Source organism: Episyrphus balteatus, chromosome 3 (genome assembly GCF_945859705.1).
Source record: "Episyrphus balteatus chromosome 3, idEpiBalt1.1, whole genome shotgun sequence".
Lineage (NCBI taxonomy): Eukaryota > Metazoa > Arthropoda > Insecta > Diptera > Syrphidae > Episyrphus > Episyrphus balteatus.
Genome location: NC_079136.1, coordinates 99036603 through 99063860, shown reverse-complemented (window position 1 = coordinate 99063860; position 27258 = coordinate 99036603). Strand labels below are relative to the sequence as shown.

At 31.5% G+C, this 27258-nt stretch overlaps 2 protein-coding genes across 2 annotated transcripts; one reads left to right on the top strand and one right to left on the bottom strand.

Annotated features, from left to right (window-relative positions):
• Positions 1-3470: 3470 nt before the first annotated feature.
• LOC129914319 (ubiquitin domain-containing protein 1) lies at positions 3471-20210 on the bottom strand. The gene is made up of 4 exons (XM_055993509.1): positions 19564-20210; positions 6991-7240; positions 4400-4640; positions 3471-4245 (listed from the first exon to the last, which is right to left on the bottom strand). Exons 1-4 carry the CDS (start codon positions 19643-19645, stop codon positions 4072-4074), a joined length of 747 nt encoding a protein of 248 aa, XP_055849484.1. The 5' UTR covers positions 19646-20210; the 3' UTR covers positions 3471-4071.
• A 3795-nt stretch (positions 20211-24005) lies between these two features.
• On the top strand, positions 24006-25083 carry LOC129915157 (antigen 5 like allergen Cul n 1-like). Its single transcript, XM_055994625.1, has 4 exons — positions 24006-24144; positions 24197-24346; positions 24421-24656; positions 24810-25083. Exons 1-4 carry the CDS (start codon positions 24016-24018, stop codon positions 25081-25083), a joined length of 789 nt encoding a protein of 262 aa, XP_055850600.1. The 5' UTR covers positions 24006-24015.
• Positions 25084-27258: the final 2175 nt, after the last annotated feature.

The following is a 27258-nucleotide window of genomic DNA, read 5'->3' as shown; positions in this document are numbered from 1 at the left end:
CTGAGTCTTGAAATTTTTTAGAATTTCCAATTACTATCACGTAAAAAAAACTCATGTATTAACGCTCAACCTGTCCCCAACGAAAACAAAAAGATATATGTATAACTAACTACTGATTAAATAATCTTATCAAATTATTTCATTTTGTTTTTTTTCTATCCGCGACCGTTTCGATTTCAATCAGGCACTTTTATTGTAAGAAAAGGAAAACCACTTAAACTTTTAGAATATTAGAAACACCAACCTAAATAAAAGTTAGCTACTTTTCCACTTTTCTTCATAATCTTCAGCATGAATCTTTTTTTTAACAAAATGCGTCTAGGAGCAACAGTACCAAATTACAAAGTTGATTCCACAGAGTCCACTACAATTCTACTATTGGTTGGGTGACTCGTAAACGATGTTTATATTTACAACAGTGTATGTATATTGAGTTTGAGTGAATTTGTGAAAGTCAGTGCTTTCGCTTTAAAGTAACCCATTATAGTATGGTCACTGTGGCGTATACTTACTTTTAATTTTAAATAATTCGAATTTATTCGAGAATCTTTTTAATATATGAATATTTTGTTCCCCTCAAATGGTGTATATTTTTCTCGCATCCTGCTGATTTCACATTTTCGTGCACCACAGAACTAGGTTCCAACATGAGTTCGCCAAGCTTAATAGAAAACTTTTAGCTAACTCCGCACATAGGTCGATTTGAAAGATTTAGGCGGCCAAAATTATTTTACGATTTATTTTTTGTTTAAACCATAAATGCCTTACTAAAAAATATTCTTCTTCTTAAAATAAGCATGTACCTATAGAAAAACCCAAATATGTATATTGCATGTTATTTCTTCGAAATTCATATGTTTTTCATTGATAAACTAGCAGAACTGTAATACCTGCTTAAAATAAATAAACCCAAGCGTTTCACTTAATCGGGTTTGAATGTATCAACAATAAGTAAATACAAAATTCATGACCGGAACGAGTCATATATAAGAAAATAGCTTTTAAAATAAGAAACCATGATTTTTTTATTTGAAAAAAAGTGATTTTTTTTTAATGACCAAAAAATATGACAAAAGTTAAAAATAAAATAAAATTTTAATTTATTAGATAAAAGTTCATGTGATTTATGAGAATCCATCGTTTTCACTTTGGTGAACAACTTTGCCAAAATTTAAGAGCTTTACAAAACGCATAAAATGTGAGAACAGAAAATTGATTTCTACAATCGAGTTCCGACGCCCTGCTTATCGGCGCAAACATAATAAGAGGGATAAAAAGGATGGGGAGCTATCCCTGAAAGTGTCTTTTGTACTCATACAGTCATTGGTTTTAATTTTTAAAGTTATTCAACCTTATCAGGAGTTTCGTCCGAATAATCGTTCACCCGTAATATTTTTGTTCACTTCAATTTTTAAAAGCTATCAGGAGTTCTACCCGAATAAGATTTCACTTCGAATATAGAACTGACAATTCAAAAAAAGGTATACCTAGTTATGTTCAGAAGACAGCTCTCAATAAAATTTCCCATTTCTGTTATGGAAACAGAGAATGAAATCTCAACCTATGGTTAATATTGAACATTAAAAAGTACAACCTAAGAATAAGAAGTATACTTCTTATTCTTCTGTAATAAATCTATACTCATTCCTGTACTTCTTAGAGTACAACATAAATGAAATGTTGCAATCCTGCATTGCAATTAACCGATAGACTAAATTGCTATTTCTGTAAACTAGACGGAAAGAATAAAAATTTAAATTAAAAAAAAAAACATTAAATTATATTATATGCTGAAGAATTTTTTTTGGCAAAAACGCTTTGAAAATTCGGGAAGAGCCTCCTCAAATTAGTAAAACTGCATTATTATCTCATTTTCGGTAAAAAGTGGATTTAGACCAATTTTGCTTTCCGCCGACGATATCTCATTTACAATTTGTTCAAAAAATACAGCATTTGTGCATTTTCATAGATTTGGCCTACAAAAGTACTGGCGCAAAATTTTAAACGTTTTAGTAAAATGCTAAAGCCTTTTTTTAAGTCAAAAGCAGACTGATTTTTAGCTATATAAATTACTAAAATGGATTTAGCAATATAGGTACTTAATCGTTTAAAATTTTGCGCCATTGTCTTTCATAATTTAATTAAGTGCCAAAACTTTCTATGCTTTTACTTGATCTAAGGAGAACAAAACCATTATGACTAATCTATCATTACTAAAAGAAGACTCTACGTTCAATTCTGGAGACTTCAATTATTTCTTGGGAAGTTTTAGAGTTTTTAATAAATGACAGGCCCTCTAATTTTCAAATCGTCCGATGTAGACTATAAATATCGCTAAATTTGTCAATAAAAGGACCCTGTCAAGGACAAATTCCTTAAATTTTTCAATAAGTAACTTAAATCATAGAATTTTGAACTATTCGAAAATCCAAAAGCAATTTCCTTTTTTTTTTATTAACGCAGTTTGCTTATGTTGTCGATAAGGTAATTGTGTGCAGTTAAAAAATCCAAACCAAAAATATACAAAGAGTATAAACATATTCTTCATATACCTATCTATTTAAAAAAATAAGCTTAAAAATCAAATTGATGGGGGTATGATATGGCAAAAAGTCGGCATAATGTAATAATAATAAAGTTATAACAAAATTTCATCTAAGTTCTTTGTTTTCCTTGCATCTCAAACTAATATTTTTTTCATACCCTGCAATTTTCAGTTGACGATATTTATAAATATAATCTGTGTATCTCTGCTCCCTTTGGGTCTTTGGTTATCTAATGTTATCGGCTAGAAGAATCTAATTAGGTCTAAGTTGTGCTTTGACATCAAATAAACATAGAAAATCTGCATAAATAAAAACACAGGCAGTTTTTTCTTATATAGAAAATTTTATGTTTTTTTTTAATATTTTGTGTTGTTTTCTTTTCAAATAAATCGCATTTGTATATATAATTTTTGTTCTCTTATATTTTTGTTTTGTTTTGTTTTTTTTTCGTATTATTTTTCTACATTTACAATCAATCTCGAATATCGAGTTAACAAAAAAGAAGTAATGTTTGGAGAATGAAAAAGGCTGAGATAAATAAAAAAAATATTAAAAAAAGAATAAAACAAACTTCATTTTTTTTTTCTTTTAGTAGTAAATAAAATTATTTCAAATAAACTTCAAAACATGTAATATAACAAAACGTTCCAGCCGTTGTATTTTATTTCGTTATCGCTGCTGGTCACTTCATATTAATTTGCTGTTAACAAAAAATCTAAAATAATTAAAATTATTTTACATTAGGGTCTCTATTGTTTTATTTATAAGAATAAAAAAAAATAATAAGTAAATTATGCGCTCCAGCGCTTGAGCAGTTTTTTTTTTTTTTATTTTTGTTTACAACTAAAATTCTGTGCTAACCATATCTATTTATTGCTTTTTTTTTGCAATTGAATGCAAATCTCAAAAATTAATGACAAACTATTAATATTTTTCAATTATATATATTTAACAAATTTATGCTACACACTGACGGTGAGTGGTTTTTTTGAGTGTTTTTGTTTTTTCACTTCTGGCGTGGGGTTTAAGATGCAAAAAACACTTAGCAAAAAAAATACTTAAAAGTACTTAGATAACAACTCATAAAGGTTGGTTAAATAATTAAGAAGTACAGCCTAACGTAATATATATTATGTAGATTCGTGGCTACACTGGGCCTTTATAAACAGTTATACAGTTTTTTATGTTTTTTATTTTAATTATTATATTAATGTTTTATTTATTTTTTGTTTTTTTTTCAATTTTTTTTTTTTTAAGTTAACAATGCAAAGTCAAGTCTCGTTGTCGGATTTTAGAGAGCTTAAGAGACAAGGGCGTTGCTTGTAGGCGTTGTGTTTTTTTATCTAAGAATTGCGTTGGATTGCGAAACAACACTTTGCCAATTTATTGCGCGTAAGGCTTTCAGTTGCGGCTGTTCTTCTTCTTCTTCCACTAATGTAGATGTTAGTTTTTGCTCTTGTTCTTGTTCTTTTTCTTGCTGTTGTTGGTGTTGAGTGTGCGTTAACAAAAGTTGTGGGGTTTTTGGCTAGCTAGCAATAGGTACACTCGTTATCATATCATGGTTATAGTGTTCGGTATTAACAATGACCTGCACCACATAACCATTTTGTATGTGACAATCTTCGAGGGGTACTTTATCGCCGAGAAGTTTGCCACTATAGAACCATCGCTGGCAGCATGCATCAATTCCTTCAACAGCCTTAAAAATAAAATTTTGGAATTAGTTTTTATTTTTTAGAGAAAATGCATGCATTTATTAATAAAAATATTATTTTTTTTTGTTTTATTTCTTAGACAAAAAAAAAGTACGCCCAATACAAATGCAACTACTGATGTTTGATAGAAAAAATTACCTGTAGTTTCTTTTTACATTGACCAATCATGTCTTTTGAGTATACTGAAAGTTTAACATCGGACATTGTGGAGGAGATGCGTAGTTTAAGTATAACCTCCGTACCACCATCCACTGGTTCAGAAAATTCCGCCGGCGAATCTCGACCGTTTTCTTCTTTAACTATGTTAATAGGATATGACAGACAATAGATTGGTACTTTGTACTGCGTACCCAGTTCATCATAGCACTCTGTGAGATAGCTGCAAAGAGAAGAAAAAATACATTTCATTATTATATACATCATATTTCATTGAGGGCTTGAAAAAACTTAATATTATTTTATAAATGTGTACTTGAAAAATAAATTTTTTACTATAAAATTTAAGGTAAAACTAACGACCTTTTCAGAGGGGTTCATAGCATTGGGGCAGCCGAGGCAGTGTCTCGGGGCCTCCAACGGATGCTAGGCTTTGGTCCGCAGATATCTGCCTCCTAATGCAAGAGAAAAAAAAAATATTTGAATGCAAATAACTAAACAACCAGTTTTCAGTTATGAATAGATCTTAAAGAGACCTTTCTTTTGCTGTCTCACTCGGTGAATTTGGTGGAAATTTTTTGCAAATGTATTTTATAAGGCAAGGGGTACCCATAGGATTTTTTTGGAAAATCTTAAAAAAAAAAAAATAGATATGTATGCACATCCTGTTCACTGTGAACTCATATCTGAAAACCAATACTTGTTTTGAGACTTTGGTCCCCAGATATCTGAATCACAAAGTAAGACTAAAAATTTTGGATGCAGATAATTCAGTAACTAGACCTCTAAGAAACTTTTGGGTTTCCGTTATGAATATAAAGTTTGCTGTCTCATTAAATGGATTTGGATGAAATTTGTTTTATAAACAAATGCTAGGGAACTTAAAATATTAAAAAAATAGTTCATGAATGTATTTTCGAACGGTAAGAATAATAAAATAATACCTATGACTCACAGACATCTATTCTGCCCATAATCTCGTAAAGGTCCTAATTTCAAAATTTTCGATTTTAATTTTTTTGCATATTTGGAGTTAGGGCATTGTCTCTGATCTATTCTCATTTATTTTTTTAGCCTAGGTCTTCAAATAAGTCAGAAAATTCAAAATGTACTTTTAATTTCATTTTATATGCAAAATTTGGTGTTTCGCTCTATAGCTCAGAAGTAAGAAAAATGTAGTTATGGCCTTTACGAGATTATGGGCAGTATTTGAAACCATACATTTGATTCTAGAGACTATATCTACATTTTCTACTAAATTAAAATTATAACAAATACAAATGGCATGTTAACAAAAGAAAAAAACTCTTCAAAATTATTATGATTGTATCAAGGTAATCTTATCTTTCACTTCGAAATGTCGACAACCCTTTCTACAAATATTAATTACAGAAACACAAGATTAATTTTAAAGTTTCATTTATCTTAAGATTATCTTTCAAGGAAAACCATTACCTCCATTGTGTGTCCCATTTAAATGGATTCTATATTTTAATCCTCTTATCTAAATCAAATCTACAGACAAAACTTCATTGGAACGAATAAATTTGAATCCCTTTGCTATTCAAAATTGAAAAACTTTCCAAAACTGCACGAAAAGTTTAAGTTGCTGGGCGGTGGTGGTGCGATGCGGTGTATCAGGGGTGGGGTATTTTTGCAACAACTTCAAAAACAACTCAATTCACCAAAGTTTATAGTCCTCCACTCTGGTGTGCTTCAGCGATTTTCAATTGATATGCATTCTATGCTCGCACACACCATCTGTGGCTGGCAAGCTATGGTATAAAGTGTTGCACATTAACTAAGACCATTTTCATTTGAACGAAAAAAAAAGAGGCAATTCGATTGAGTTCCAGGTGCAAATTTAAAATTTCCTGTCCATTTGCTAAATTGGAATCGCACAAACAGTCTTATTTTTTGTTTTCGTTTTTTTTTTTTTGACAATTTTGAAAAAAGTTCCCTCCTATTATCTATATTCAGTCTGAACTGGAAGCAATCATCTAAAACGTTTCTCATCGACACATAGCTTCCTATTGGAATATTGTAGTTGTTCAAACAGACGTCGCCATCACCGCATACAACTTGTTGGATTTAAGATTATTCTGTCGGCCACCTGTTACCCTCAAAAGAAGAACCTCCTTTTTGCAACTCCTCTTCCTTTTCCATGTCAGGACAAAAAAGAACATTTTTATTGATTTTTGTTTTGTTTTTGTTATTGTATGACCTAGTCCCAACAATTTTAATGCTTTCGCTTATGACGTTTCCATAGGAAATGATTAATTGATGATGTGATAATGTTCGGCAGTTGCTCAAAATAGGATGGGCTAAAAGTCTTGATGGCATGGATTAAACGACGACGATAGAATTCTATTATTTTTATTATTATTATCGTTTTCATGATTGACGATGGAGAGTGAGGGTCTCTCCCACTTTCACTACTATACGAGGATAGAGATTATTTTTTTATATCGATTGGTTTTTTTTTTTTTTGCTTTAACTGACTTAAACGAAAATTCATAAATTAAGTGTATGTATGTAGGTACTCGTATAGATTATATTGTTTATTTACTTACCCATTCGGGACAGAAACATTTGCTCCATCGAGAATAGCTTGAGCTAATTGAAAATCTAACGCTTCGGCTGCTGTTGTCGCCGCTCTTAGAGCGTCCCAGATTTCTTTACGACCATCGAAGGCCGGCGCTGTGTCCCAGAATTCATCACGTTTCGAACGCAGTTGACCTTCGGTTAAAGGCACATCGGAGCGCCAACGTATCGTTTCATGGCACAGGGGATGATTCTTACGTGATGGACCTACATTTGGTCCTGTAATGAAGCAAACAAAATAAAAAATTCTTAATAAACTCAAATTGAAAGTGGGTTGGTGGGTTGTCATAAGTTATGCAAATTAAATGTGGCTAGCTTAAATATACTGATTAAATATGTTCAGATAACTGAATTTATGCAAACTTAAAAGAACTTGAAAGGAAGAACTTTATGCCAAGTGCACACTGAGGTGTCTTTAGGGGTAAAAATAACAATGAGTAGAAACTTCGAAAGGATGTGAAATAGAAGGTGTAAGTTTCAGGAAAATTAAATACAAGATTTTAATGATTTAAGAATGCAGTACTGTAGAGTTGTAGGTGGTTTAAAACTTTTGGGATTAAATGCCTGAGGAATTAATAAATTAGTATTTAAAAGCTAAGGACCTTTGTCTTTAGTTGTTATGTATGTTCGATCTAATACCCAGGTTTAACCCGCTGGTTTATTCATGGTTTTTGAAGCATGTTTTTTTTTTTTTTTTTTACACTATCAGTTCATAGCCGAAGAGCGCTTATAGCAAGCTCCGTCTTGCGACCATTTGCCAACACAAAACTGTGTTATCTGGCTCATCACTTAGTGCAGTGTTAGTAGTTAGTAAGCAAATAATAAATACAAAAAACTTACACTAAGAAAAAAACATTGAATTCAATATTAAGTGAAACAAACATTAAAGAAATACAAACAAAATAATTACTTGAGCAACAAAAAAGACATAAAAATAAACACAAACATTTATGAGCGTGGTACACTGGTTTTTAAGACAGTTTTTAATCTATTTTTATTAAAGTTTAAATCAAAAAGGTTTGAATTTAAATTTAAAAGTTTACATGCAAGCCATAATTTGTTCGGTGTGGTGGAATATTCATTAAATCCAAGCATCGGAGGCTATAAGCACCCCCTCGATAGTTAAAACCAACAGAATTAAGTAAATTTGGTGCATCAATTACGCCTGTGATTAACTGGTGAATGAAGATTATGTCATTGTTAACCCTCCTTTGAGCCAAAGTTTGAATCTGAAGGAGATTAATCCGATATTCATAAGGAGGAAGATTATAAGGATCTGACCATGGCAGTCCTTTTAAGGCGAAACGAATGAAATTACGTTGTACTGATTCCAGTCTTACATTATGGGTCTCGTAAAAAGGAGTCCAGACTTGCGATGCGTACTCAAGGTGGGGGCGTACTAAACAATTGTAGAGGGAAAGAGTCACATAAGGATCTTGAAATTCTTTTGACCAACGCTTCACAAAACCTAGCATAGAGAAGGCCTTATTCACGATGACGTTGATATGGTCGGAAAAATCAAGATTATAACTAAAATTAACCGCTAGGTCTTTAAAGCTCTGAACACGCTGTAATGTGTGTTGGGATATTTTATATTCATACAAACTAGCAGCACATTTTTTTGAAAAAGTCATTGTCTGACATTTTATTGTTCGTTATATGTAAGTATCATCCAAAATTTTGAACTGCTTAGATACAAGGAGTTTATTTGTTTGATACATTCTGAGGCCTGGTATTGAGGAACTGCTAGCATTAAATCGTTGCTTTTTTTAAATATGTCATACCAGTTTGTTTTAGCTGGTGTTGGGTGTCGATGCTTCTGGATGAACAACTCAAAACAAACTTGGTTAGTTAACGGACGAACCAGAACGAACCCGAAAAGTTAAAAGCGAAACCAAAAAAACATGCGACGTATCGACAAATCAACAGGCAAACCTGGCAAAGAAACAGAGGAATTCAGCAAATCAAATGAAGTGGCTCATTACATCAAGATATGTCATTTTTAAATGGCTTTCAGAAGAGATGTGAACTTAAAGGAAAAGAATCATAATTTCTCTTCATTAATCAAACTTCATCGTTCCCTTTTTTATTTGGCAGTATGAACATTGCCACAGCTGTTGTTGACGTAAAAAAAAAAAACTAAATAGATTTCTGGCGGGAAATCTTACGAGAAACCAAGGCTTCCTGGCACGCAACACAATTCTCGATCCATACCTGTGTGCGTGTAATTAATTAAAAAAATGGAGGGGACCTACAATATTTTGCCGAGTCCGAAAGGATAACGTGCTATGCAGTTTTTTATGATTGCACAGGGACATTAGTGCAGAGATGACATGAAGAATCACTATTGCCAACTGCTGTTGGAAAACTGAGCAAGACGTAGTCAGAAAATAAAGCAACAAAGATGGCTGAGATCTGTGGAGCTTATGAGTTTTTGAGTTTTTGAATTCAGCCCGATGAGCAACGTGACAAAAGAAAAAGGTAATGGACTTAAGTGGAGCACAACTTCAACCTACATGGTGAAGTCAACTATAGACAGCTAGCTAGAGACCGGCTGGAAGGACATGTTGCTTAAGATCCACCCTTAACAGTGGGCGCCACCTTAATTAAGTAATGGCTGGATTTTAACCCAGAACATATGGCGACAGAGTCCATTGTATAGACCAATTCTAAACGGTCATACTTAATAGTAAGTCAAAAAGAGACATTCTCCCTGGACACAATTAACATCAAGCTGATTTTTAATTCATTACACTGGCAAACAAAATTGCATATTTTGTATGTTTAATGAAGTTTCTATCTGTATTTTAGTAATCGGTTTTTTCTAGCAGCTCTTGTTTGGGTGATACAAGTACTAGAGAAATCAATTATTGAGATCTTATAACAGGAATATCTCAATAACTTGAAATGAAAGATGAATTCTGATTTCGGATTCGAATTCTTGAAACAAAACCAAAGCTGGAGAAATGCTTAAAAAGTACATAGCAAAAAATCGATTATTGAGATTTTGTAAAGGTAATGTTTCGAAAAAGCGAGCTGATAGAAAATTTAATAAAACAAAAATCTTGTTGCCCAGTGTTATTGAAAATGGATTCCCATCAATTTGACACCTGCAAAAAAACTTTCAAGCGTAAATGTTTTCCACATAGTCTTTAGTGTTGATCTCTATTGGAAAGTAGTTAAGCACATTTTTTTAGACTTATAATTCGATATTGCAAGCATCATTTGCTGCACAGAGAGGAGAATATGAAAACATCAACTCAAAGCCTATAATCAAGTCTCTTGCAGTTAATACGCAGAATAGCATACTAAGTCGGTGTATAATATTTTAGATCACTTCAAATCGTTTGATTTTTCTACAAACTTTATCCGAGGAGGTAGTTCGGAGGGCAGTTGGACTCAAGGATGGCAATGTACAAATACCGCCATAGACGAAAATTATGGGTTTCTCAGGCAATTCTACATAATTTCCAAAAATGTATTACGGCTGATTTCTTCACAGAGTCCTAGCGCTAGTACCGGTCCTAGTCCTAAAGTTAGTACTCAAATCGGTATCAACTCATTTCTTCACTCAAGTTCTAAGCCCTAGAACTGTCAATTTAGGACCGAGTACTAGTTAGGACTTGGTCCTAGCTAGGTCCTCAAAATTAGGTAGTACCTGGTTATTATACCAATCGTTAGTACTCAAATCGGTACCAAGTGATTTCTTCACACAAGTTCTAAGCCCTAGTACTGTCAAATTGCTACCGATTTTTGCTTAGGACGTCCTAAAAGTTAGAACCTAAAATTCGACAGTCTAGCGACGATAAAACTTGATTTGGTTGGATTTTTTGCATTCATTCGAAAATTTAATTAGCAGTTTTGAGATTTGATGTCCTTTTAAATTCACTTTTTTCTTTTTCCGGATTTTTATTCTGATTTTGGCATTTTATTTTTTTTGTCGAAATTGTGCATTTTGTAATTTTTGTTTGAAGAAAATGGATTTAATTTTTGATGCACAATTGGAAAACGACATCTGTCCAACAATTAAAAAAAGTTGTGGGAAGACGTTTTTAATAAAAAGTCGGCGCCTTTTACTTCTTCAAGTTATAGTTAATAACGCGACTCTCACCGATTACTTCTATCAGACATAATTACACAAAAAAAGACTGCACTTTTAAAAACTGTTATTTTTATTGAAATTATTTTTGTAAGTACAAACGTCTTATACGCAAACTATCTTTTTATTGGCTAACTTAATATGATTCTTCTTCCGGCAGGCGACCCTCGTAGTTAACAGATCATGACATCCCATTTTTAATTTTGACACTTCTTGATAGAACTTGAATTTTATTTTTTTTTTTATTTTCATTTTTTCTTGTTAGGTCTTCTTAAGCGTCATTATAATGTTTTTAAATTATTTTCTAAATGGTGATTTCACTAAATTTAAACGCTTTTTGTCTATTTTGTTTTGTTTAATTTGCTGAATTATCAAAATAATATATTTAAAACATCAAAATATTGTCAAAATGACAGTTAGACCAGTTTTATACGAATTAATTCTTAGGACTGCGTTGTGAACTTAGATCAGGTCCTATAAATGTGAAGAAATGCTCAGGTACTAACTTTTCGTTAGGACCGAGTACTAGTGCTAGGACCTGGTCTAGCTAGGTCGGGTACTAGGCTGACTTAGGACTCATGTGAAGAAATTGGCCGTTAGTTTTTTTTTTTTCAAAACTCTTTTCTTTTTGCCTAACGGTTTTCCCAGAACTTTGTATTAAAGGTTTCAATTTTTCTTAATATGTTTTCTTCCCTTTTTTAATTTGATTTCATTTTATGAAACTCAAATAAGTGTAACAAGTTTAAAACTAATATTTTTAGAATCAAAGTTTTGTTTGTATTTAATGAAAACGTCACCCAAAAACATAAAACCATTATAGCTCGAGAACGAAGCGAAAACGAAAAAAATTACCTCATATGTTTTTCGACCTGGATAATGTCAGTAACCCATTCTTTTCAGCTGTGGCAATGACTGTGGAACACGCTGTATATTGAAAAAACCCGTTAATCTACTTAATTATTATACGGATCATCATCGCTCTTCAAAAATTCGTTATCTCTGTATCGCAGAACTTAACAGTGATTGAAGGTGGGACTTGATTGAAAATAAAAAAAAAGTCCATTGAAGATTGACGAATTCGAATTCAGACAACAAGAAAGAACCAAACTACCTACAAATTCAAAAACCATATCATTGTGGCTGTTAAAGCGTTTGACCATAGTTATTTGATGCTCAGCAGCAACGATATTTACACACACTGTGACATTTTGCACATGTCCCCAGCAAAAACTATACTTTTTTTCTTTTTAAGTCACGCAAAGCGTGTTAAAGTACCTTCAATGACGATAAACTATTTATTAATTGACATTTTTCTAGAAAAAGTCATTATAAAATTCAATTTTCACAAAGAAAGGATGTACACAAGCCATTATATGTATATTCTGCAAGCAAATGCAATGTGTTTTAAAACTTTATTAAATTTTAATTCCTTAAGCACGTCAACAAGTTTTAACTAATTTATTCCTTTTGCTGACGACGTATGAAAGAGGAGCACCTAGGAATGAGATTAACAATAGAGAGTATTAAATTGCATGAATGAAAAAGTATTTTTTTATAATTCTGTTTCTGGCACAGTTTCTGAAACCATAGAAAAAACACATCCTTGAAAGATTTCTATTGAGTGTTATGAAAAAAAAAAATTAAACAATAGAATTAGTTCTACAATTCAGAAATTTATAACTTTCTAACTCATGAATAAAATATGTGTCCTTATTAATGGGTTTTAAATTAACGAACAAAAATTCCAAGGTAAACATACCCTGACCACTGCAAAGAGTTACGTTGTGAAAAACATTCTCAAATTTAATGGGGGACTTCGTTAATACAATTTGAATTAATTACACTTTTAAATTTTTAATAACAATTTTAGTGTGACATTGTTGTGGTAAGCTATACAAAAGCAAAATTTTGTAGTCATTTTTATCATAGGTATAAACATATATTGAAAAGAAGAACGATGAGGAATCCTTTTCATCCATTGAATTATCAAAAATTCACATATGACCCACAAATTACCCACATCGTACCTGTGGTCCGGGAGACATTTAGTCTACATAATAAGCTGAATCCTTTTTTAAAAGAAGAGTGCTTATTATTTATTTAGCTTTTTTACCATATAAAGTTTTTTTTATGTGTAGCACTTGTTTTACCTGATGAAAGTCAAATAAGTATTACATTGAAGGTTTTTTTTAATGAAACAACAACTTGTGACAACCTGATAACCAAATTTAGAAAAAGGAGTTATAGCTATAGTGTTATGTCGTTTTATATTCAATTGAAAAAAATTCCATACTCGACCTAGGATTTGGATAAGCTATCTAGCGATTAAAAGGCAAATGCAGTACACATCGAATCACCGTTCACCGATACCACTTGATAAATTCTAATCTAGAACAGATTTTCTAATTTATCGACTTACTCGTAAATTGAACCGTTTATGAAAATTTTCAAACATTTAAAAATTAAATGCACGACTGGGTCGCACGAACTTGCTCTTCTAGCTCAAAGCTCAATATGTTAGCTAACCATTGGAAATTAAAGCAAAAAGTAAGTTTTCAGAAAAAAATTGTGAAAAATGTTTTTATTTTTTTTTAAGTTATTTTTTAACAAGTTAAAATCACTTTGCTAGTTTGTAGGCCAAATTTTATCAAAATCGTTAAATCCGTTTCCGAGATATATAATTGCAATACGTCAAACATTGTATATGGGAGACAGATTTTCTATTACTGCAGCACATACATTTTTTAATCAAAATCCTTGACAAATAAGCGTTTTCATATTGGCAGGTACCTACCGTTAAATTTGGTCTTAAAAATAATTCCACGCTTGGTCTTTAAACACTTTAAACTCTTCCATTCCCAGTTTGAATAAAATTGTTTTAGTGGTTGGGACCGTAGCTCGAGATAGATAAAACCTTTATCGCAAATAAAATGTGACCATGAAGAAGTCGTTTTTAAACAAATTAAACTTTTCCAATAGGCATTCTTAACGCCAGGGATTTATATTTTGTTTTTGATTCTTAAACAATATGTTTCAAATAAATAAAACTTGAGAAAATACGTTTATGGATATAAACAGTATCATTGGTTTGTCACAATAGGAAGATTGCAGTCTTATTTCACAAACAAAGAATTTATCCAAACTCTTTACAGTAACTAATAAAATTTCATTATATAGACAAAAAAAACATTCTTTTGAAAAAAAGAGAAAATACAGCTTCAAGGACAAAAGTCGTAAGCAAACAAAAATGTAACACAATTTTTTAAGGTATGCATAGATTGAAAATGGGAAACAAAAAAAAAAAAAACATGAAATACCTATTACGTCAAGTTAAATGCTACAACTTAAAACTACAACAGTTCTCCTTTTACGTGAGTATTTTTCCTGGACGTAGTCGGTTCTGCCTAACAAAAAATTTATTAGTTTAAAGTTTTATTTTGTGTTCCTAGAGTTTAACTTTTTATAAGTGCAGGAGCAAATATAAAATTAAAATAAAATAGGCGACGCAACTCTTCTAGTAAGAGCTAGAAAGTGTTTTATTAATCGATTCATGTTCCATTAAATTTTACAAAGACACACAGAAAAAGGAGTAAAATATTTTAAAAATATAATTCATAAATTTGTATGCTTAGGATTATTTTACATGATTTTATTCCTGTTAAAAGAAAACGAGCTGTCTTAATTTAATTAAATAATACTTCTCAATAAAAAAAATTGAAGTATGCCCATTTGGATTGCATTTTCCTTGAACCTCTGTCGTCTCTCCTACTTACTGAAATATTTTGTTTATTTCGGATTTAATCTATTCTAATAAGAAAAACTCTATTTAGACAAGAAATTTAAATCTAGAATGTCAAAACTGAGATTTAAAGTCGATTAACTTTTCGTGCAGATATTTAAATTTTTATGATTCCAACAAAATACTTAACTCAACTCAAAATTAACTAATTTCAACTGTAAAGATTCTGTAGGGCAGCAAGGCGCCACGTGTCGCCTTAATTTTGCAAGCGAAATCAATGAGCTCCTGTAGTAATGAACGTAAGATTTACAAATAGAAACAACCACTTTTAGGGTGATTTATTATTTGTATGCCTGTAAAGAAGCAATTTCTTTAACGTTTGGCTCTGGCATGGTGAGGATTTTTATATTTTTGTATATAAGGTTTGGTCAGTATATTTTGTTGCGAACATTTTGTGTAAACCTAAGAATTTTTATTCCAGTCATTTTTCTTCCTTAATAAGTTTTTGTTTAAATGAGTTCTCTTTTACAATCACTTATAACGCAATTATTTCGCTTAGATAATTTTGTTTTTTTTATGTTTTTAACATGTCGTTCTTGTTAGCCATTGTTAGCTTAAAAACTAATAAATTAATAATAAATGTTTTTCATTGAGAAAATGGATACAATATTTTTATATTTTAAAAAATAAAACTGCCACAATCTTAAGTTATTGACCTACGAAGGCTAGAATACGATAGAGCCATTAAGTGATTTGGAAGACTGACGAAACGTTGATATCTAATGGACGATTCGATCTCGCTCATGCCATAAGCGATAAATAAAATTTCAAATTTAGCATATTCCTGCATTTTTGAAGTGAATTGTATCAACTCTTATCGACAACTCAACAAAAAAAATTAATACAAAAATAGGAAGTAATTTGAGAGGTCCGCAATATTTGGGTTTGGAAAGTATACTAATGCATAAAATAAACCTATGGGACCTAAACCACGTTCCAAACAATTTATTGATAAAATTTGGTATCTCACTAAGTCAGTACCAGCACGCGAGCAGGGCATTTGGCTACACTTCACACGCCGCTATGAATAAAGCTTCTGCAAACAAGTTTTGCGATCGCATAGCTCTAAGCTTCATAGTAGTAGTCACCGTAAGCTCTTGTGTCACGACATTCTTATCATCATGGAGGCGTAAGCCTTCGATGTTCGCTCCAGTGTGCATTGGCGGAGAGTTGAGAAGCAGATAAAACCACGAACTACACGGGCTTTACAGCTACATCAACATGGTCAGAAATGTGAAAATTCAGCTATTCAGAGTGATGCGTATGAACACCGAAGTACCAGCCAGCAACGTGGAAGACCTCATCTTAGATGGCGCCTTCAATTGAAGAGTAACTTCAACTCACTTGGTGGGCTTAACTGGAGTCAGCTAGCTAGGGACCGAGCTGACAGGAGAAACTTATCCGCTGATGCCAAGATCTATCTTGGACTCAGAGCGCCAACTTAAGTAAGCATGTAAAAACAGTTTTTCTTCTTCGAAAAACTGTTTAAATATTTCCGATATCTTTTTTCTTGTGCGTGATATCTTAAATTAGCACACTTCAAAGCATAACCTCAAAAACATTAAAAATAACGTTTTTTTGCATTTTAATATTTCAAAAACGGAGGCCAATAAAATATTTCTGAATTCGGAATCCGCACCCCTAAAACTTTCAGAAAGGTATAATTTTGGTTCTTGTAGAAACAAATTTGTTGATCAGTGTAATTAATCTGCATGACCTTTGAAAAAAGGGACGAGCTCAAAAAACGGCATTTTTCATACACTTGGGTAGAGATGAGTAGAAAAGGAAAAAATTTAAAAGCAATATGTTTTAAAACTCTTGCCACTGTACGATTGCGAAAAAATATTCGTCCTATGAAGCCATTTACGCATTCAAGTTCTGAAGAAGTTATGGCATTGTATAACTAGAAGCGAACTGCTTCCCAAGGTTTAGTTTCTTAACAGAACTAACAAAAGCAGTGTTATTGGAGACGGGCGTTGCTGGAACCAGAGATAAAGTAGCTTTGCGAATGAGTTTTTTTTTATGTTAAAATATAATGTAAAAACTTGGTTCTTCGAATATGGGCATATGTTTTTAATTATTTATTCGATTGGGTTCGGGAGAGCAAATCAAAGACGATCACGTTTTTGATTAAATATCCTTTTGATAATTACGGCATGACTCCCTAGGTTATTCATATGAAATTAGGACTCTGACATTTTTATTTAAGCTGTTTTAAGATTCAGCAACAAAAAAAAACTTTAACTCGTGTCCATACTTCTGGAATTCTCTTAAGGGGTAATAAAACTTTGTAAGCAAGGAATCGAGTGTCATTTTCATCAGCGTATAAAACAAAAGAGAAACATTATTTTCTTTGGAAGTTGATTTAGTTTGTTTAGTTTCAACCCAATCTGTTAAAAACTGTAGGAGTTAGTTGATCGCCCGATGGGAGTACAGGATTTTGCGATCATCTTGAACTACGCCACCATTTACAAAATTTCACATCATTAAAATTTTCACATTAGCCTATTCTGTAACCTATTGATATACTTAAACAAACTAAACAAACTCTAAAAGAAAATAATGTTTCTCCTTTGTATTATACGCTGATGAAAATGGTGAAACAATTTCGTATCTAAAAGTGTTATTACGCCTTAAATAAAAATTCAGTGCAATTTTTTTGATGCTCAAAAATTATACGTTTTTTTTAATTCCGACATTTTTATAAAATCTTGGCTTTGATCTAAAATTGTAGGTTTTTACTGATTTTCACAATTTTGATTTTATTGAAATTATGGTTCTTTTGCGGCGTTGAATTATGAAAATTTACTTCTGAAAAAGAAATGTCAAAGGAATTAAAAAGTAATACCATCTAGTGCTTATAATACTGTAAATCAGTGCCTACGGGAATTGGAATGGGAGGATGAGTTATGCTTTTGGGAGTATGCAGCTTCAAATCATCGATTTATAAGACGTTATCAAACAAAAAAAATACATTTGAAATAGAGTATTATACGTCTAGATTCCTCTAAAATACAAATTCAGCTTTAAAAAAAAATACACTTAGGAGCAAAAAAACGGAATCAAATAAATTCTTATATTAAAAACAAAAATTGCAATGGATAAAATATTTTTTCTTCAGTTTCATGGTCTTTAATTTTTTACTTTGAATTGTTGGCAAAACCATAAAATGCATACGATAGTATTAGCGTTATTTGTCAATAAATTGCTTTTTATTTTTTTAATGTAAAATTTTCTAGAAGAGGTACACTTTGTTTCAATGTCAGTCTTTTTTCCTTACATTTTTCATTTATTTTGATTGGATCTTTATAAAGTGAACAGATTTTTAAGTTCATTTGCTTAAAGCTTTTGTTTTGTTCAAATAACTTTCATGTACATATGTCAATTACATCCTGAACAGTTATCGTTTTTACAGAACGCAGTTTGATTCCATTTCTTTTGCTCCTAAGTGTACATTTTCTCTTCATAAAAAAAACCTTTTTTTTTACTCTTAATATTTTTTTATAAATTCTATAAGTCTTTGCTTTAATCTCAAATAGAAAATGTTTACTATTTTCACTTTTTCTTACTTAAAAAAGTCAATACAAAAATTAATCACCGTTGCAAAAATCTGTTATTATAGTTGAGATATTCCTTTAGAGCTAGGATCTAAGTCTTAATAATTTTGCAATGACAATAACAGATTTTTCTAAATTGACCATGTGTTAGTTTTCTTAAAATTGAAAGTTGAAAAGGACAACATTGCGTGAACAAAATCAAATTCAGAAGTTGAAGATAAAAATCCTCAAGTTATGTTCAACTTTTAGTGAACAAAATCACCCTTAAATTACTACATTCAATAAACTTCAGCTTAAGTTAAAAAACAATAACCTTTTGTTGAAAAATAGTATACATCTTTAACATGAAAAAAACCTTATCATGTAATTAAATCCGTTCTTTTAAGAAAAAAAAAAAAACAATATCTTTGGCGAGAGTTTTCTACCTTGTTGGTGCAATCAGAACTTATTTCTTTCAAAATTAATAGAAGCAATAAATGGCCTTGCGGTGATATCAACTTTAAATGGAATAGAAATTATCAAAGCCATCGATAAAGTTATCATGTTCATTTCTTGAGTAAGTAAACTATCTTCTTGATCAGTTTTTACAAATTAAAAATGTGTTCGTGAAAAAAAGTTAAAAGTAACCCAACGATTAGCGATTTCAAAAACTCAATTAGTTTTATTTTATTATTTTCATTTTCATTGAAAAGCAGTTCAAACCAAAACAAAAAATCTGTCCAGCGACACGATATAATTAGTTGACAAACCAATAAAATAAATTACATGACATCACACCTTATTTCAGTTTTCTCTATCAGCTGCGATAAAAAGACTGAAAAAAACAACCGATTTGTCGATTGGAAATTGGAATAGATAAACAAAAACCTCAAGCAACCACAACAAACACTTGCTCCGACTTCAAAAAGGTTCTAATAATCGTGTTGGAATGAAAAAAACTTCAACTCCCCTCAAGGTTATGACTGCGCTGCTATTAATCGCTGTTTTATTGGAAAAATTAAAAACACCGCCCCAGGTGGTGAGGCTATAGCCCATCCATGTAATAACCAAATATGGAATAATTATGAATGGTTTTTGTGTAACTCACCTGTCGGAGGCCGAGACACACTGGCCGAGGACACGCTGACCGTTTCGTTGTCCGTGCTGTGAAGTCCAATGCAGCCGCCCATGTCTCTTTTGCTTTTGAGTAATCCTTGATATTTGTCCACTTAATCTTTATTAATCCAAATCAAGCACTTTGTCGTGAGGAGTCTCACTTATTCAATTAAATAACAAAAATGATTTAAGATTCCCTTTGAAAACACTAATGTTGCGTTTTTGTGTTTCTATGTGCGACGGTTTGTGCATATTTTTCACTCCTCCACTCCGACAACAATGAAGCAGGACTCATCCGATTTTCTTTTTTTTTTGTTTGTTAAAGTTATAAAAGAAAAAAAAATTGTGTGAGATATATTTTGTGTATGCGATTGATTGTTGCGTTTTTTTGTAAATTCCGTCCGTCCTTCGGGCTGGTTTATGAATTTCTTTTTTTTTCTGCCGAAAACTTTTCACACCGTTTGATGATTATTTCATATGTTTACGGATAATTTTGAAGTAAATAAAATTTACTTATCGATTATGATTATGGATAGATTTTAAATAAAAAATAAATTTGGAAACATTTTGATTAATTTGTGAACAAAAAAAAAGAAAATTCTCTTTTCGCTGCGACTATATTTTTTTTTGTTTCAGACTGACAGATGAAAACGTCAAGAATTTTATGGTAGATTTTCGTTTTTTTTTTATATCTTATAGTTGGTAGCAGTGATTTTTGAGGTGGGTGGTGAAAAATTTAATGCGGTATATATGACAGGGTTGGTATCGAGTGAGGAAATTTTTTTTATGTTTTTGTTTGTTAAAGCCTAGTACGCTGTTGATTTCTGTTGATTTTCTGTTTATTTTTCTTGATTTTAAATTAATTTTGAATTTTTTTATTTTGACTTTTACAGAATACAGTCGATGATATTTTTTCGTTAGCATTTTCGTTGTCGACTTTGGAGACTTGAACATTTTTCGTTTCGCATCAGCAGCGTACTAGGTTTAAAGCCTAGTACGCTGCTGAAACGAAACGAAAAATTTTGAAGTCTCCAAAGTCAACAACGAACATGTTATAAAAAAAACACCATCGGGTATTATAGCAAAGTAAAAATAATAAACATACAAATAAAAAAATTCAAGAAAAAACATAAAAAAAATAAGTTTTAAAGCATAAAAAAAAATCAAATTAATTTGTTCAAGATTTCGTTAACGAAATTTTGTATGGAAAATTTCGTTTCGCATCAGCAGCGTACTAGGCTTTAATAGCCTGTTTTGTTTTCACTAGAGCCCAAAAATGAGATAATAACTCAAATTATCTCATTTCGAATTTCAGATAGCATAAGCAAAAAACATTGGATTTGAAATCAAGGGGCACGGTAGTGCCCAGCCAAGTTCTCTAGCAACTTTGGCAACTTATTTACAGGAAACAACTCAAGCCATTTTCGACCCCCCTCTAACTTCCACACCAAAGATGCTAGAAATTTCAAACTCGCTAAATTTGTTTCTCACAAAATTTCAGCTTCTTACGATGAGTAGTTTCTGAGATTTAGGTCTTCAATCGCAAAAACCCGTAACTGACTCATTGACTCACTGACAGATCATCAAAATTATGGAGAACTTACCGCTATCGTAGAAACTTGAAATTTTACACGGTGATAGGTCTTGTGGTGTATACAAAGGAAAAAATCGAAAATTTGAGAATTTCAATTCAGGGAGCGTGGCATATCCGCCCATTTTCGCTGAATTTTCATCAAATATTATAGAGCACTTCTGATTATCGTAGAATCTTGAAATTTGGTAGAATGGTAGAGCTGATAGTTAATACAAAGGAAAAAATTTAAAATTTGAGATCTTCAGCCAGGGGGCGTAGCAACCGCCCATTTCCGCTGAATTTCATCAAATATTATAGAGCACTTCTGATTATCGTAGAAATCTTGAAATTTGGTAGAATGGTAGAGATGATTTGAATTTTGATTGTTTACTTGGCAATTTTTGAAATAACTTTAAAAATCGGTAATTAAAAGAAAAATTGTCAAGAGAACAATCAAAATTTTATTGTTACGAATTTGAACCCCAACTTTAGAACTTGGTACACTTTTACATCTCAGTACTTTTTGTGCCAGCATAATTCCAACATAGGAGAACTTGGCTCTTTTTTTTACAGAAATGTTTTTGTTGTGATTTAAACTAACATAATTTGCGAAATTATCTTATTTGGGCTACCTATAGTGAAAACAGACTTTATTATAGCCTTCTATTTGCCTGGAAAAATCTGGGAACTCTACACAAAAATCTCCAAAGCTAAATTATCTCATTTGGGATCTAGTGAAAACAGGCTATTAATCTCGATTCAATTTTTTGAATCTGTAGTGGGAAATAAATCATGAAATCTGAGATTTTACCGCTTTTTTTCCCTCTTCACCTCTTCATTATTAGCTGTTGGATTTACTAACCTGACTCTGACTCCAAATAAGACTTAACTAAATTTCCCAATTAACAATTTCGCTAATATAATGATCCAGGAATGATTTTGGGTCATGATGAATTTGATACCTGGTGAATTCATATAAAACTAGGAAGAAACAGAAATTAGACCTTTTACCACTTTTATTGAACAGCAAAGAAGTTATAATCTTTGGCCGTGTGTGAATTGGGTTAAAAAAAATATGTATTTTATTATACCCGGCTTAAACTGGACAAAAAAAAAACGCAGTCGGGTCTAAGCAATTTAATATTATATGCATAAACCCGCAAAATTTTCGGGGCTTAACTTATTGGACCTATTTACTACCGAAGTAATTTTTTAATAAATTGCTTAGAATTTGTTTAGAAACGTCAAAACTGTCTTTTGAAATTTATTAAGTGCTAGCTGTACAAACGTGGATCAGCCTTGGTTCAACCTCGGTTCAAGCAGGAATGTGACTATTTTTACGTAACTGGCCCTAAGGGAAGTATAACCCAATTAGGTGGTGGCTATACACAGTGTTGTGCCCAATCACTTTCCAATTTACATTTTCTCGCTCTTGTGTAGCCAGGCACTTTGTGAAAAACTTAAACTTAACCTTAGAGACTAAAAGCTAAGTTTCATGTCTCTGATTGGTTATAACTGGTCAAAAATTTTATTGGAAAGTTGACTGTTTTGATTGGTAATTGTTCAGAAAATATTTATTGGAATTTTTTCTGAAAAGATTGTTAAGAAAAATCCTCCTAACGTTGACTAAAATTAAACCAACAATTTTGGTAAAAGTAAATTTAAAAAAAAAGATATTATGTACCTATATAAATTTTTTTCTTCAAATACAAAAATTTTGAGCTCAAAAAAGCACCAAGCTTGATTGATCTTATTAAAATGTGTTTTCAGAAAAAAAAAAATAATCAAACTGTTCGAACTCTTTTGTTTTTAACGTGAACAAGATTCCAACCGGAAAAATTTAATTTCACTATTCCCCTATTCTGAGTTGCTGGCGAAAAGTTGTTCACGTTCGGACATCTCTCGGTAGATATTTTCAACTTTTTTTCAGGTAATATACGAGATTGTTGATCGCTCCTCTCTCATGTAAATTCCCTTCGGGTGAAACTCACGATACCTTTGAAAATTCCGTGCGAACAAAAACTTTTCGAGTGAAAAACATTCCCCGTGAAACTCCCGATAGGGCTGAATGATTATAGTCAACATCTAAAACTAAAATTTCAAAAAAAATGTTTAACATCAAAATTTGTTTAAAAATCCAAATTTTAACTTTATGAAAATTTTGTTTTTCATTCATGTTAAAAGTGATGTTTATTATTTTTTAAAGATTATTTCATTGATTTTTGTCTTTAATCGGTCCTGCAGACTTGAAAAAGTGTGTGTAGTGCATATGGAAAATCTAAAGAGGTCACCTCTTCTTTTTACCGAAAGAAAATAAAAAAATCCATTTGAATATCAGTTGACTAATTTTTACAGACAATTTTTTTTTATTTCTCAGTAGTATGGTTCAGAGGTTTAAAGTTTGTAATAAAATTGATATTAATTTCTAGTGCGGTGAAATAATGAACTATTCGAACGTTCAACTCCATTATGAGGAAATGACCTTTTTTGTGAAACATTTAAAACTTAAGCGAAATTTTTTAAACGATTAAGTGAATTGCTGAAGCCATTTAGTAAGTTACTAAGTTCAAAATCAGTCTCCTTTTTGGCTTAGTAACTTACTAAAATGGCTTTAGCAATCTAAAATTTTGCGGCTTAGCTATTAAAAAACAGTTTTGATAAAATTTTTAAAATCAATTAATTTTAATTAAAAATATTTTTCATTGACTTGTTCCAATTGCATTTGTTTTTTTGTTTTTGAATAACCAGTTTTTTTCAATTAAGTTTATTCTAATTCGTGACTCACATCATTCTCGTTATGTCACGACTAAAATTTTCAAAAATTAAATTTTACTACAAAATTATACTAAGTTTCACTCAGTCAACCAAAAAATGTTACTGCACTTGATCATACAATCGTTCTTCATTACATTGGTACTTGCTGACGATGAAAAACCTGATTACTGTGATCCAAAATGGTGTCCTAACCAAGGCAAACATATTGCCTGCAAAAATGATGGAGTGCGTATAATTTGAATGTTCAAATCACACAAAAATGTATTTCTTATTTCAGTCATTCGGAAAAAAATGCACTGGCAAATATTGGACTGAAAATTTAGATGACTATCAGGAGTTAATATTGGATCTTCACAACAACGTGCGCAATAAATTTGCCCTTGGAAAGGTGCCTCGTTTTAAGTCAGCTGCTAGAATGCCTGTTTTGGTATGGTCTTATAGAAAAATAAAAATATTTTCTGTTTTTATTTCAGGAATTACCTTATCATCTTATTTTTATAGAGATGGGACAAAAAAATGACAGAAATGGCAGAACTCAATGTAAAAACTTGTCATTTTGAACATGACGAATGTCGAAGTACCGATGATTTCCCATATTGTGGGCAAAATATTTATTTTGCTCAAACAACTTATACGAATTACACAATGGAGGACTTTATAAAAGAAGCTGTTGAATTGTGGTTTTTGGAACATAAGGATTGCAATATGGACGTCATGGACAGCTTTATAGTTACTGAGTACGTTTTACATGTTACAGTTATAATTGAAAAATTATAAACTGTGAAACGATATTTTTCAAATTGTCTTATCTTAAAAAAAAAAAATTAAGTTATAAAAAAAAAACTAATGAAATGATCTTCCTTTAACACTGAGCTTATATTTTGTAACAGCCCTCAAACTGGACATTTTACAACACTGATGACAGATCGGAATGATCGTGTTGGTTGCGGATACATGCAATCAATTCTTCAAAGACGATTCAGGAAACCACTGATAACTATAATATTTTCATGCAATTATCCATCAACAAATATTGTTGGCATTCCAGCTTATAAATCTGGTGAAGTAGCTTCATTATGTACTAAACCTCATGATATTTATAAGGGTTTATGTTTTGAAAAAGAAGACATCGATCCAAATAACTTTGATTGGTATTTTGATTAAAATATTGACTTATATAAATAAAAAGGCATGCTTGTACATTTTGTTTTTATCAAGAATGTGGGTTAAACATTTCTAGGAATATGCATACCGTTACAAAAATAATTTAACAATAATAAAACAAAGATTTCATCCAAATTACACAAACATCTTTCGTAAAAAACTCTGAATCATTTAGTATTCGTGCTTCAGTAAAATTGACATTCTTATCATTACCTACTAGTTCCAAATATTAAGGCGTATCCTTAACTCATCGGAAAACTGAACTTAGAACAACGGATTGAAAAAGCTATCATAAACTTACGCGGTCACGGCAACCTATCTACTTTTCAGGAATGTCATGATTACAAGAGATTTCGACGCACCAATCTTCACCAATGGCTCAAAGACAGGCAAAAACTGTATTATATCCATGATTATGTGACCCACCTTAACAAAACAAGAACAAATGCTCAATCCAAGTAACACATCCTATCGAAGTTGTCGGAACTAATATGAAAAAGAAACATTTCATTTGTCATTGTCCTGATTGTTAAAAACAATGAGAAACCGATAACGTGGTAAAGAATTCTCCTAAGACCTTGATGAACTTTGAGAATCAAAGATTAAAAACTTGGCCGTTTGCCTCAATACGACAAAAAAGGTTATAAATCATGATTTTGCTTCAAATCAACCAGCCCTTTCTGGGATCGGAATATTCTTGTTAATCTAGCATCCTTTGATAACTATAAAGAAACCCTTCTTTAACATGTACGGATTACGCGATATACTATCAAAATGGCGCATCCCATCGTTAATTGGGTCATCGAGACTGAACCTCCTGACAGCCATTCCTCACTACCTACCGTGTATGCTTATAGACAAAAAATGGCCTCAGCAAAAAAAAAAAACCTATAAAATATTTTAAGATTTAACAAAATATTATATTGGAATTAAGTTTTGGGTGAAATTTTTTTTCAAATATTAAATAATTTTGACCTCTCGACCTTTTAATATTCATTATATAATTATTTCTTATGAATGTATCAAGAAAAGTAACATACTACACCAGTTTCAAAAAAAACTTGAATATAAAAACTTCCAAACAAAAGAGCTGACGTACGAACTCGTTTTTTTGTTTTTTCTTTAAGCTAATCAGACATTAGAACAAACTATGCAGTTCCGAGTGTAATGAGAAAATATTAATCATTAACTTGAAATGTATGCTCTATAGACTAAGGAGGGCTTATTAAAAAGTAAAAGTGGTACTATTACTAAAAACCTGTTGTTTCTGTAAAACCAACAAACCAAACTCACAAACATTACTAACTCGCTTAATCTAGTTCCTGTTCCGAAAAAAACAAAATTTCCTGAAAAAAAAGAACAACATACAATTTTGCATGTATTAACAAATTAACAATACAATAGGCACACTTTTAAAGTTTATTCTCTTGGTACATTGTATGTTTTTTTTTTCTACTACAAACCAAAAGCAATAACCTCAAAGGTGCCATAGACAAATATTTGACTTACTTCTACATTTGGCATCAGTCATAGTTTTGTTTACCGATTACTGCTCGGTGGTTAGAGTAAACTTCAGCATACTCATTTCCTAGACTTACGACTTGACCACTTGGCAAACATAAAATGCTATACTCACCCGCACCGTTACAAAAGAGATCGAAAGAGGAAACATGGAATCATAAAAAAGAAAACAAGAAAGAAGAACATATGAAAAGCAAACACGCGATGAAAACACAAGGCAAGACAACCAACGAAAGAGCTTAACATAAGAAAACCGCCTTGAGTTGGCCGAGATGACTGATAGTTGGGATGGTAAGGTTGAATTGTTGGATGTGATCTTGCATTTTCGTCCATTAAGGCTTTATTTTTTAGAAAAATTATATTTACCAAAAGATCTAAGCCAGCTTTTGAGCATAACTTTATTTATTTATTAATATTTCACAAGACTTGAGGAATACCTGAAAAAAAGATGTGAAAATAATAGCTTTTATCCGTAATCAATGCACTTAAGCTACTGAAAAAGTGTAAACAACTAATTCTTATGAGGATTAAGGACTAGCATTTTATTTACATGATTTTGTTAAGTTAAAGTACATTTTTCAAAGCTTTTGCCACATCGTGTTTGTCAGAGGTTGCTTCTATTAGTATGAAATATTTTTTTTTAATGGAGCTAGG